The sequence below is a fragment of the Mobula birostris genome, chromosome 19 (assembly GCF_030028105.1).
Source record: "Mobula birostris isolate sMobBir1 chromosome 19, sMobBir1.hap1, whole genome shotgun sequence".
Lineage (NCBI taxonomy): Eukaryota > Metazoa > Chordata > Chondrichthyes > Myliobatiformes > Myliobatidae > Mobula > Mobula birostris.
In genome coordinates this window covers 40100258-40114490 of record NC_092388.1, presented here as the reverse complement: position 1 = coordinate 40114490, position 14233 = coordinate 40100258, and the positions used below count along the sequence as shown (strand labels likewise).

At 41.5% G+C, this 14233-nt stretch overlaps 1 protein-coding gene across 1 annotated transcript in view; it reads left to right on the top strand.

Moving 5' to 3' along the window:
- The window catches only part of LOC140212298 (aryl hydrocarbon receptor-like), a 191450-nt gene that overhangs the window by 134450 nt on the left and 42767 nt on the right, over positions 1-14233 (top strand). Inside the window, exon 6 of the mRNA XM_072283002.1 lies at positions 3521-3585. Coding sequence (XP_072139103.1) covers positions 3521-3585 — 65 coding nt within the window. The remainder of the gene's footprint in view (positions 1-3520; positions 3586-14233) is intronic.

The window sequence follows — 14233 nt, the reverse complement described above, 5'->3', positions numbered from 1 at the left end:
TCCACTATACCAGGGGTGTTTTACCATGATTTCCTCTCCATCCCTTTAAAGAAACATCTGAGCCACACCTAATACATTGTGAACTTGATGGCACATTGAGAATATATGTTCACTATGTTATCAAAATCAGAACTATTGTACCATTCTGTTGCATGTACTGTATTTAGAATGCCTATTCTAGTTCAATGTTCTCTACTTGGAAGGCATTCATGAAAATCCTGTATGGTTTATTGTCATCTAATACAATGGCATTTGACAGCAAACGCTGGTCTTGAAAACTTGTGTAAAGTAAGGTATTCCATACAAAGGCTGCTTTATTACCAAATAAGTTGGAAATGTAGGCAGATCTTTTAACATCCGAGTGCTTTGTGTACTAGCTTCTTGGATTTAGTTCAGTGATGTGTGTTAGGTTGTGATGCAAAACATCTACAGGTATGAAGAAATTTCAGCACTGCTGACAATAAACTATTCCTTTGTGTTATATTTTGTAGCTTCAAAATATTAAACTAATTCAAAGCAAGACTCAGGAGTGCAAAATTTTGGGTCTAATTTCGAGTTTACTTCAGATAAGGTGCACACATATCTCATGGTAGTATGATGACATATGCAGTTCATGTATTTATACATATAACCCACAATGAATTATTTTAAATGAACAAAAATGCCTAATCAACCTATATATATAAACACACATGTGATTACTCAAATATAACTGAAATATTAAATGCACGTAGCCGGCTGGTGGCGTAATGGCATCAGCGCCGGACTTCGGAGCAAAGGCTCCTGAGTTCAAATCCAGCTGGCTCCCTTGCACGCTTTACATCCGTGCTGGGTTGAGCATCGGGCTAGCAACTCAGCCTCGTAAAAATAAGAAAACCTGCTAAAAAAAAACGCCGTCATGACGGTGTCCCGATGACTCCACTCGGAGTTAAGGGCTTTCTTCTTCTTCTTCATTAAATACACAGCACTTTTTCAACATTTTCAACATTTCCCTTGTAGAGCAGTCTTTCAGAGTCAATCATTCACTATGCTTAAGACAAGATGGCATAGTTCTAAGATGAGAGGTAGGAAGGGATCTGAGGAGGAGTTTTTTTGCCCATACATAGGGTGGTTAGAGTCTCAATTGTGTTTCCTGAGATGGTGCTGAAGGCATATACTCTCAGAACATCTAAGAAGTGTTTAGATAAGTACCTGGATCACCTAGATCTACTGCAGATAAATAAGATTAATATTGATAGGTACCACAGGAAGATTGAACATGGTGATCTGAGGGACCAAGTGTGTGCTGCATGACTGACTTTATGACTTACCTGTTTACTTTTGTCATCTTACTAACTAGAACCACCCCCCCCCACCCAGGCAACAACTTTTATATAATTAAATATTGTTCACTGAACCTTAATCAATTTTGATTGACAGCAGTCTTTAAGAAATTTTGTATGCTGAGTGTGTTATATAAACTCAGGTTGTTATATTATCAAAGTTTTATTCAAATCCAAATGAAACACTGAGATGAGGTAGCAAATTTGGGCTTGCTAGCCTCTGCAGGCAGATTCCTTTTCAGCATATACAGCTCACAAAGCTCAGATTTGGAAGCAAACATTTCTATCAATCCACTGCCAAGAAGTACTGCACTTCGCAATGTTTTATTGGGCGCTGTAAATAATGGGAAAATGGCAAACGTTGGGCTTGCTTTACCACGCACAAATCACTACTCAGTATCCAAAACGTGACCTGTTGTGTCTGTGCACAACTACCTATCGATTAACTAAAACACACATGTGGGAGGTAGCTTTAAATGGTATATTCACATTACAGCGAGAGAGAGAGAGAGAGAGAACAATGCACATGTGTAGACAACAGCACATGCACAGATAACTGATCAATACATAGTGCTAAGGGGGGGGGGTAATTGCTCTAAAAGAAATAGATCCATACATTACACTTCCTCCCCCTTTAGATTAATGCAACAGGAAATGGTATATGTACAAAACATTCAATTTCCCTTTCATAAACCCATATTCCAAATAGACATGCTTTCACAATAACAGTCCATAACTAACTTCACAGTTCTAAAGGTTCAATCTTATGGGTGGCGCTCTGTTGTTTTCAGGACAGCGCCTCGGGATCAGTGCCGTGGCATTAAGTTTGGTAGGTGTCTTGTCTAAGACAATGTTCTCAGCTTCTGGTGCCACATTGCTGTCAGTGACATCATCACTGAGAGACAAGTCTGGTGACTGTAATGTGTCCATCCTGTTGGATGCAATCGACTCAGGCGTGTTCTTCGGCTGAGCATCCAGTACCTGGTCCACATGATGTCTCCGTGTCTGATCTCCAACATCCACTGCGTACATCAGTGGTCCAGTCTTGTAGCTATCCTACCAGGTGACAATTTGTCTTCCTGGTAATCATGTGCTAGGACATCCTGTTCAAACTCAAAGCTCCTTCCTGCTTCACTTGATAACCAGCTGAAACATTTATTCTGCACATTCCTCTGTAGATCTGGTTTCAGGAGATCTGTGTGAGATCTCAGACTCCTGCTCATGAACGGCATGCAGGGTCTTGGCTTGTCATCGCATGAACAGAGTTCTCAAGCACAAAAAGGAAGTTGTCCACCTTGTGCTGTAGAGAAATGTCCGCCTTGTCCATCATTTTTTAATGGAGTTCATGAAGGTTTGGATAAACCATTCAGCTAACTCATTCGTTGCTGTGTGGTGAGCTGACTTGAAATGCCTAATGCCATTTTTTTTCATGAACAGTGGAAATTCTTCTGATGTGTATTGTGGTCCATTGTCACTCACAATTTGTTCTGGTAAGCTGTTTCTGGTGAAGATAGTCCTCAGCGTAGAGACAGTCTTTGCTGAGGTGGTTGACTTCATTGGCATAACCTCCGGCCACTTCGAATGAGCTGTCACAGCGATCAGGAACATGGAGTCAATGAGTAGCCCAGCAAAGTCAATATATACTCTTTGCCATGGTGATGATGGCCACTCCTATGGGTGTAATGGTGCCTGTGGGGATGCATTTTGAACGTTTTGGCATCCCAAACAGCTTTTGGCCAAGTCTTCGATCCGTTTATCTATTCCCTTATCAAACACCTTCTAATTAACATTAAGCAGCCGTGACAGCCTCTGGTTAGTGCTACCATTTGGGTTGCTGTTGCCAGTTGATGCCACACTGAGAGCTTTGATTGAGTTCCAGCCTAGCTGGATTTTCCTCAATCATTCATATCTAAAAAGTACAGGCCCTCCACTTTTCCATACATAAAGCTCTGACTGTTGTGTTTGGCCTCCATAAATCACATTTACTTTCATTTTGCCTTGGGGAGACACTTCTTCACCTGTGTAAGTCTTGGGTATCAATGAGGTCTTCTCTAATGGTGTCTTAGACAACAGTCTGTTGTAGCCAGCCTCTGGAACTATGGACAAAGCTAACCCTGCATCCAGCTCTACTTTTGGTTTTATGCCAAAGACATGTATTGTGATCCAGATGATTTTGTGATCTGCTTCAGTTACACTAGGCAATTCTAGGCATGACAATTTACCTTTGTCAGACTCTGTGTTGTCTGATTCTGTTCTTCATTCGGTAACTTTATGCATTTGCTTAGTTTTGTGTTTGAGACTTTTCACTCAGTTTTGCTTTATGACTGCCTTGCACATTCTCTCTATGTGACCTTGTCTGTGACACTTTCTGCAGTCATTTGCATGATGGGAGGATTTGCCACATCGATACCATTTCTGGCTTTTGCTCCATTCAGGGACATTTTGTGCGTTTCACATTCCAGCCTCCTTTTCTGTAATTCTGCTGCATTCTTTTGCTGCAGTCTCTAAGAACATTGCAATGGTCAATGCCCATTCTAAGTTTAGGTCTCTTTTGGAGAGTAGCCTCTTTTGAGTGCTTTGACTATGCAACCACATACAAGCATGTCCCTTAATGCATCAGAAAGTCTGTCTCGAAAGTCACAGTACTGGGAAAGTTTAAGCAGTTCTGTAATATATTCATCCTTTGACTGGTTCCTTTTGTAAAATCCAAAAATCTCAGCTAATACCAATGGTTTAGAGCTCAAGTAATTTTGTCGAATGTCTTGCTTGCTGGCTTTTCAGGGGTTACTAAGTTGCATAAGAGTCTCTATGTTCTTGGGCCATTCAGCTAAGAAGCATAAGGGCTTTCTTTTATTTCTCCACATTGTTCATGTTAAAAAACAGTTCCATCTTCTCGACATACGGCTCCCAGCCTTCATTACTGCTATCAAATTTGTCATCTTTCCCGACTGAAGCCATCAGCATGTTATTTTCACTTTAAATTCAGCACGTCTTTCACTGTTACTCATGTGTCCTTTGGCTTTCTCGTGCTGTTTAACTTTCGCTGTTTCGTCCCGTAACTATTGGTGCAGCTTGTGATATTTTCTGACATTCAAGTTTGTACTGGTCACCAATAAAAGCACACACACGGGAGATGGCTTTAACTGGAGTATTCACATTGCAGCGAGAGACAGAGAGAGAGCACAATGCACATACCTAGACAACAGTGCATGCGCAGACAACAGATCAATATGTCGTGCTAAGGAGAGGGGCGTCATGACCCCATGCAGAGCTACTGGAATTACATTCATCCATTAGCACACTTAACTGAAACTCTACCAGTAGCAGGAAAAAGCAGGAAGGTCATACACTCAGCAGCCACTTCATGAGGTACACATGCTCATTCATGCAAATATCTGATCAGCCAATCATGTGGCAGCAACTCAGTGCACTAAAGCATGCAGACATGGTCAAGAGGTCCAGTTGTTGTTCAGACCAAGTATCAGAATAGAGAAGAAATGTGATCCAAGTGACTTTGACTGTGAAACGATTGTTGGTGCCAGATGGGGTCGTTTGGGTGTCTCAGAAATTGCGAATCTCTTGCAATTTTCATGCACAACAATCTCTAGAGTTTACAGAGAATGTTGCAAAAGAACATTAGCGAGCGGCAGTTCTGTGGGCAAAAATGCTTTGTAATTGACGGAGGTCAGAGGAGAACAGCCAGACGGTTTCAGCTGCCAGGTAGGCAACAGTAACTGAAATAGACCACACATTACAAAAGTGGTGTGCTGAAGAACAACTCTAAATGCATGTCATGTTGAACCTTGAAGTGGATAGGCTACGGCAGCAGAAGACCATACCAAGTTCCACTCCTGTACCTAATAAAATAGCCACTGAATGTATATTTACTGGAAGTAGGAAAATAGGAGCATAAAAAGCAGAAAGAGTAGGTCATGTGCTGCTCAAGCTTACTGCATCATTAAATGTTCATGGCTGATTTTATTGCTTACTCACATTCCTACTTATTCCCATATCCCTCAGTGTTCAGAAAGCTTTCTAGCCAATTAGTTACAGCCTTTGACTAGTGGAATTGAAAGGCTCACAACTCTCTGTGAGATGAAATTTCTGCTCATTATAGATTCTAATGTCTGACACCTTACCCTACATCAATGTCTTAATTGTCAACTTTCCATGCAGAAGATGCAATCTCTTGCCATTTTCCTTGTCAGTTCCTTTCAGAATCTTGAATGTTTTGCTGAGATCACCTCTTATTCATCTAAACTCCAGTGAGTTCACGCCAATCTTCCTCGATCTCTCTGCATAGTTCAAACTCTTCCTTCCAGGAATCAATCTAGAGAATCTATGCAGTCTCAGCTCCAAGACAAATACATAGTTCCTGAACTACAAAACTGCACACAGTGCTCCAGGTTTCTCCAAAGCCCCTGAACAATCTCAGCAAGACCTCCTTCCCCTACTGCTCCAACTGTTTTGCAATAAAAGCTAAAATTCCATCTGTTTTCCAAACTGCAAACAGTACCTCCATGTTTATTTGCTGACTCTTGTGAATCAGCATACAAACTCTCTCTTGAACACCAAAATGTATTAGTTTTGCATTGTTTAAAAATATTTTCCCACAAATTTATTATATAACGTTTCTTTCTTAGTACTAAACAATAGAAAAGTGCTTTTATATCCAGAATAAAAGGTGATACGAGTTATTTCTGGGCCATTGCACATCACTCCAGAGATTTGACAGGATACTTCTGGTTGTGATTAATCCTTGCAAACCGAGCTTGATTTCCATTGTCAGGGGCACACGGAATAATCTCATTCCCTATGTAATACTCCTTTTACATCATGTATTGCTGGAAAACCTGGACCAATTTGTACTAAGATGGTCATTATTATGTACATCCAGGACAAATAAATTATTTCACTACAAGGGCAGGTTGGTAAATCAGCAAATTCATTGTTCGAACTCCACTGACCTGGGCTCACTCATTATGTCATGCTCCGGATCGGGGTCTCTTTAAATTTACTTTATTTATGTTACGATCTGGACCGTTGACTCTCTGTTTCCCTTTGGATCCCTGTTTTCCCGTGTCCCTTGGCCTTGCTGATTAGAGGCAACTTACTCTCGGCTGAACCGGTAGTTTATAGTCTCCGGCTTTCAGCTGTTTGGCGCGAGAGCGTTTGCAAAGTCACCAAGGTACAGCGTGCCAATGTCATCTGGCCAGAGCAAGCCTAGTCTCCACCTGAAGCGAGTGCCGGTAATTCGCCTTTCCTCTCCGGAGCAACCCTGTCAAGTTACCTCGCCAAAGTAAGCCTGCAAAGTTTCCTCACCGAGGTGGGTCCGTCAGTTAACCCACCGGAGGGAATCAAGAACTGCTATCTACTGTTTCCGGGCCGAGTCGAGAGCTCGCCACTACCTGGCGACACCCAAGCTCCGAGTCAAGTCCTGGCCCTGGCGGTCTGTGATTCCTGCCCTACCCCCCCCCCCCCCGGTCTGAACCCCTTCTCTGCCCCTCTCACCTCTAGCCCTCATCTGCAGCCCTCACCTGCACTTCGGTCTTATTCTATCGCCGGAGCTAGATAGGTACTGCCTGATGTTCTTTCGTGTTGGTCTTGTCCTCGCCTCCGTGAGGTAAGTCTGGCCATCTTGCCATTGCCCCGCGGGGGGGGGGGGGGTCATGTCTTGTCTTGTCTTGTCCTCGCCTCCGTGGGGTAAGTCTGGCCGTCTTGCCGTTGCCCCGCGGGGGGTCATGAGTCCTGGCCCAATGTCCTGTACCCAAGGAGGGGTCCTGGCTTTCTGCTCTGTGTATGTGTGCATGGTTCCATGTACCTGCTCTCCCGAGACCGAGGCTCTGTTTTTTCATGTTCCTCCTCTCCCTATCCCATGTCTTGTCCATGCCTGGTTCTGGGGTCCGAGCTCGAGGCAAGAGCCAGGTACTGGGTCCTTGCCCAGTCCCTAGCTCGGAGTCCATTCTGTAGCCTCTTCATGTCGCCTCTAGTTCTGGGATCCGATTCCGAGTCCTAGCCCAGACCCTTGTCCCAGCCTAGTCGTAGTCCTGAGTCCTTGTCCAGTTCGCTATTCCTGCTCCTGCCTTGCTCTCCTGGTTTTGAACAATAAACTAAATTTAATTAACCTCACAAGATGTGTCTTGCACTTGGGTCCACCCTTGCTCCCAATGCCCCCCCATTGTGACACATTATCTCAGTTCTGCTGCCTATTGACTCTGTATTCAACATCGTCCAAGTCTCTGACCACTTTCCTCTTTAGCTCCCATTAGAAATCAGTCGTTTCCAGTCTTGCTCCTGTTACGTACCCCGTAACTGGGTTGCCAAACCAGCAGAAATGGATCACTCAGTTGGAGTCTGGATTACTAGAACTAAGAAAGTTTTATTAAAGAAACAAGCAACACAGTACTCTAATCAAAAGGATAATGAATGCAACAGTTCAGCAATGATAAACATACATGTACACAGAATTAAGATAACAGGATCAATCAAGCTCTATCGTCGTCTAGGGGTAAATGACCAGTTTCAAAGTAACGCAAAGTTCAGTTCAGTTCGCAGTAATCGCTGCCATGGCAATGGACAGTGGGGGGGAAGGAGAGAGAGCAAAACGATGAATATTCAAAACAGCTTCCACACACAGACCTTCGCAGTCAGCTGTCGGGCGAGTCCTTTGTGATGTCATCTGAGGTCACCGACCGTGACCCCTCCGTTTCCAGATACGATTGTTTCCCTGCGCTGAACCTGGCACCCAGGCAAGGGTGGACACACACCAGGTTCCCGCCGATTGTGCCTTTCCACCCTGTGCGTTTATGGCCCGGTACTTCCCACCGACTTGTGAGAGACACACCACTTCCAGGGTCTTGCTACCTCGGGTGTCGTGTGTGCTGCCTTAGCGAATCTGTCCCTTTTTATCCCCCTGCTGGGGTATCACCTGTCCATCACTTCAAACAGTTCAGGGTTCAAAGGGGGAGCCGCTCTAGACAGCTCTCTCTCCCGTCCCTTCATTACACATCTCCAAAGATTGCTCCATTGTTTTCCTTATCTCTCTCTCTCCTGAAGACAGGTGGCAGACCAACTGCTGATTCCACAGGACAACTAACATCTTAATCTATGTGTATTCCTGTCACACTCCTTCCCCAGTGAACATCCAACAACATTATTTTTTCCTTTCCACTCCACTCCAAACATCAAAAACAGTGCAGGTACACACTCCACCACACCAGATGGTATCGTAATTCCACTTACCAAAAATGCCAGTATCCTTATCAACACTCTTCTCATGCAGAGCTCCCAACTCACCCAGCCTTTGCCACTCTACCTATACCTTCACCCAGTCTTAGCTTTAACCATGATTGAAGATTGCAGGAAAGGCACAATTTAACATTATGAACAGACATTATCATACTGTTATTGATCTACTGATGACGTATTGATCTACTGTGTCTCCTACATTCAGTATATTCTGACGTCATGGAAGGCTAACTGAACACCAGCTTTCCTTATCTTCTACTGAGTATACGGTGCCTATAAAATGTACTCACCCCCTGGGAAGTTTTCATGTTTTATTGTTTTACAACATTGAATCACAGTGGATTTAATTTGGCTTTTTGACACTGATCAACATAAAAGACCCTTTCACGTCAAAGTGAAAACAATTTTCTACAAATTGGTCTAAATTTATTATAATTATTAAACACAAAATAATTGATTTCATTATTTCTCACCTCTTCTAGTCAGCGTTTAGTAGATGCACCTTTGGCAGCAATTACAGCCTTGAGTCTTGTAGATAGGCTTCCATCAGCTTTACACATCTGGACAATGCAATTTTTCCCCATTACTTTTTACAAATCTGCTCAAGCTCTGTCAGATTGCAGATGGGTCATGTGTAAGCAGTCCTTTTGAAGTCCAGCCACAAATTCTCAATTGGATTGAGGTCTAGACTCTGACAGCCATGCCAGGACATTAATTTTGTTGTTTTTAAGCTATTCCTGTGTAGCCTTGATTTTATGATTGGGTTCATTGCCTTGCTGGGAAAAGAAATCCTTCTCCCAAGTCGCACTTCACTTGCAGACCGCATTAGGTTTTCCTCCAGGATTTCCCTGTACTTTGCTGCATTCATTTTACCCTCCACCTTCACAAACCTTCCAGGGTGTGCTGCAGTGAAGCATCCCCACAGCATGATACAGCCACCACCATGCTTCACAGAAGGGATGATGTGTTTTTGATGATGTGCAGTGATGGAGTAAGGTGGATGGTGAAGGAAAGAGAGTGCCAAAGTTGGAGACAGCTGCCAAGAGAGAGATAAGCAGGAACACAAAGTGCTGGGATCTGATAAATAAAGAAGTTGAGAATGGGAATTGTTAGGAGGGAAGTGACTAGCATAATCAAATTGAAGGCAATGGGTTTTTGGTGAGAGGGCAAAGCCTGCAGGTGAACTGTGTGTATAGTTGGATGATGGAACCAGGAAGGAGAAGGGGGTGAAAATAGGTGATAGGGTTTTGGGGGTGTGCTGAGGGTAAGGGGACAAAAATAGCAGGACTGGAGGAGTATCAGAACAGTGGTGTTAACTCTGTGGTTGTTTCTTTCCCCTTATTCCCCCCCCACTTCTATCACTCCTTTTGATCCTCATCTGATCTTCCCATGCTTTGAGTTTCAACCAGAATCAGCAACAATTTGCTTCCGCTCACAAATGCTGCTTGACCAACTAAGTTCCTCCAACAGATGGTTTATTGCTCAATATTCTCATTGGCTGGGGTTGGTAAGTTTGTTCTAGAACAAGAGCTCACAGCCTTAGGATATGGAGTAAGACATTTGGGAGTGTGTGACATTTAATGAGATTTTTTTCACTATGGGTTCATCATCCTGTGGAGTTCTCTGACACAGAAATCACGGCCAAGTCACTGAATATATTTAGATGCAAAAAGCATCAAGAAGTATGGGGGAGAGCAGGAATATGGTGCAGAACTGGGGGACCAGCCTACTCATGTGAATGGTAATGTAGGGGTGAGGTGCTGAATGGCCTGCCCCTGCTCTTTTTTTATGTCCATGAATTCTTCCATCATACCAAATGATTTCTGGGTATCTTTCCTATCAAATCTGTTTTAATTGTAATTTTCCCTGTTTCTGTTGGCTTACTTAGGATTAGCCTTTTCACCCAAAACCCAAATGTTTCTAAATGGGGATGGCCTTGCTGGACCATGAAAGAAATTTGCTTAATCTTTATTCTAAACCTGCAGGGAGTAATATTCTTTCTTGAAGATCTTTGTGCACTCAATCAGAACTCAGAGGGATAAGCAAGGCAGTAACAAAATATGCTGTGCTGAATCTCTTCCTGTCAGCCACCAATGGCAGATACCAAAGTGTCACCAACAAAATGAGGAAACATCTGGCCGGTGCAGACTCCACATTGCTAAGAACAATAAAGCTGAAGATTTCTTCCTTTATTTACATTCACGAGTCATTTCAAAGAGATAGGTAGTTCAAAACATTTTACAAATAGCGAATTCTTGGCTCAATTTAAATGGGAATTTTCTTTAATTTATCTCCTGCTGCCCTAAATAGAGGCTTGAGGTTGGTGGAATGCATTAAACCCAATGTTTCCTGTTCTCCTTCGTAAGTGAGTCATTGTGGATCAATGGCATTTCTAAAAAAATAGAGTCGTGCAAAAGGAAAAAGGAATGTAATAAAGATTTGTATTTATAGAGCATGTTGCATGACTTCAGAACATGCCAAAGTATCTTCCAGCCAGGCTTTTGCAACGTTGTCATTATTTTACTAGAAGTCAATTTACTTTTATCTATTCAATGACATCTTTTTTATTATTGACTAAGATACATAACAAGCAACCATGCTCTTTAAAATATTTCACCTAAAGTTTAACATGTTATACAAAAGATGTCAGCTAAAGTTATGGACTGAGAAATGACAAGTCAGAGATCAAAGTCTGATGTTGAAGTTTAGTTCATTAAAATTGGAACTGACCTTGGTTATTGCTCAGCTGGGAAATTTTCAAAAACAATTACTATTAGCATTGCAAAAAAAATCCAAGAAAACAGCTAGTTTTTAATCAATACTTAGGTCTAATAAATAAACAAAAGTTGAGCACACAGATTAAAAGTGAATAAAACAGTAGCTTATACAGAACACCTGAACACTAAGCATTGGTTGTGCTCCACGTTAAAGTGCCTTTTCAGCATTCATGTTGTCACCCGTGATCAATATGAAGATATGTTTCAATGGAGGTGGAGAAAGGGTTTTTATAAGCACAGTTGATGTTCTTTATCTTTTTAATGTTATGATGTCTTCCTTTGGAAGAACTACCTCAGATTAAAATGAGGAGCTGATCATTTCCACATTTCAACCAGCTAAGACTTATAAGTAAGTCTTTGGTGTCTCGATAATCATCAGAATGTTGTGAGACATCAGAATAAATTATCATTTGATTACTGTACTTCTACAAAGCTTTATTTAAATTGTGTGCGGCACTGTTGATGTTTATCTAAATTACTATTTTCATTTGCTTCATTGATTAATCAGGTTCAAGTTTAATTGTCATTTTTACATATGAATACAGCCAAATGAAACAGTGTACCTCTGGGGCCAAGGTACAAAACACAGAACCAACAGCACAAGGAACATATAGCACATATAATTATAATAGCCGAAAGACAAGGCTACAAAAATAAATATTAAAGATAAAAAGTCCCTGAGTGTCATGGCCTGCAGATTGATGCTGCATGGATGTTGTCCTGGAGCATGGATTTTGTAATGGAAGGAATAATGTTTCAGCCTGAACCATACAGTGAAATACCTGCTTAAGAGCAGACCATTCGAGTAGTTTTGTGCATTGTAGATAAGCTCATACTGTTACAATTTACAGCAGGAGTAATGCCACTGAAGTATTGCTGACACAATTATGTTGCAGAGTTCTCAAGAGGCCAGAAATAGAGGAAAACAGACATCTCAGAAGATTATAAGGGTGGAGGATGTTACAATGTTTGAAGGTGTGAGGCCCTGGAGGGAAGTGAAAATGATGCACCTTATCTTTAAGAGGAGTTGAATTCTAATGTTTTATCCTAGGTTCTTTCAGAAGTCAGGAAAGAGGCTCAAAACTTGGTGCTTCACAATCATTTTATTAAGCATTGACAGACCAAAGAAAAATAGAAACAAACAGTGACAGAAGTCTACTAAGCAAAGTGAGAGACAAAAGAACTAAGGTGCCGCTGCTTTGTGGTCAGCTATTTTTATACTATATCGATAAGGGATGTTCCATTCAAATTTGTAGATAAGAGTTAACCAATGAGATAACACGTAATCAAATAACGCAGAACAAAGAAATTTCCTGTGCTTTCCAGAATTATACCAGTACAATCACTAGGGTGCATATTAAACTGTTACATGCATATAAGAACTACTTAAAATACAAGCAGATAATTAATTGTTAAACTGCAAAGAAAATAACAGTCTAATATAAGAATTAAATTGTCCGATTCAACAGAGGGAAAGTATGGCAATGTAATCTAAAAATAAATGACACTCAGTTTTGTTTTATGACAAAGATATACAGTGTATAAGGAAAAAATCTCCTTCATTAGATAATGAGAAGAACAAATACATTGCCTTTGTGTCATAGTTGGCCTCAGGTTGAGTTTCTAATCTTTTATTTGCAACATCACCGACACTACTTACTCCATGTAATTCAAATCTGCTGCTGAAATCCTGATCTATGCTTTATAACCTCTGGATTTGACTAAATGGAAGTATTTGTTATATTAACATTCCATAACCTTAAGGCCATTGAAAACTGTCATCCAGTCATAAAGAACTGAAAGTCCAGTTCTACATCAACTCTGTGTCTGCTGATTTACATTGCATTTCAGCTGAGTAAAGTTTCAGGTTTTAAGCTTCCAGTTATGGATTTTGCCCACTTCCTTATTAATCCTCTCCCACACTAACATTCTCCATAATAGTTGTTCTCTTTCAATTTTGCCATCCCAAATTTTGATTTTAATTTAAAGTTCAAAAATTCAAAGTAAATTTATTATCAAAGCACGTATAAGCCACCATATACATTCTATCCTGAGATTCCTTCATAACTGATGCACCATTTAAAGCCAGCTCTTAAGCTGTCTGACTCTGGAATTCTCATCTTAAGCTTCTACTTCTCCAACTCCCTGTCCACTCTTCAGCTTCGCCTTAACCCTTTTATGACCTACACAAGGAGGTCTGCAGGTGCTGGGAAGTCAAAGCAGCACACACAAAATGCTGGAGGAACTTCCCAGGCCAGGCAACATCTATGGAAAGACTGAGCAGCTGATGTTTCAGGACGAGAACCTTCATCAGGATATGCTGATGCTCCTCCAGCATTTTGTGTGTGTCCCTTTTATAACCTTATATTTCATTATATATCCAAATATTTCATTATATGGCTCAGTGGAAATATTGCTTGGCATTGCCCCACTTTAGGCATACAGTAGCTAACCGGCGAGTTATGAGATAACATCAACTCGAGCAAAGAGCTGGAGGATGGCAGTACTGGTATCAAAGCAGGTTTTCACACATATTCGTGTCAAGATCTGCCTTCCTGGAACACTGGTACAGTCAAGAAGTTGGTGGTAATTGGGATTGTGTTGTCTATATAGAAATTATTTGTTTCCACACATCCTACAAACTTGAAGCCTTGTCATGTGCTATTGCCTGCTGATCACAGACCACCCCTACTCGTCAACCTCTATCATCCTACACCCACTGCATTGACTCTGGGCCTGTTGCAATAACCCAAAGACTGTTGGCAAATAGGAGTAGTGCAAAAATTGGCAATTATGACATATACAATGATGGTTAATGGATAATTTTCTGTGTAAATATAGCTTGAAATAACTATTTGCTTTCGACTGGATAGTTCAGGAGAATTC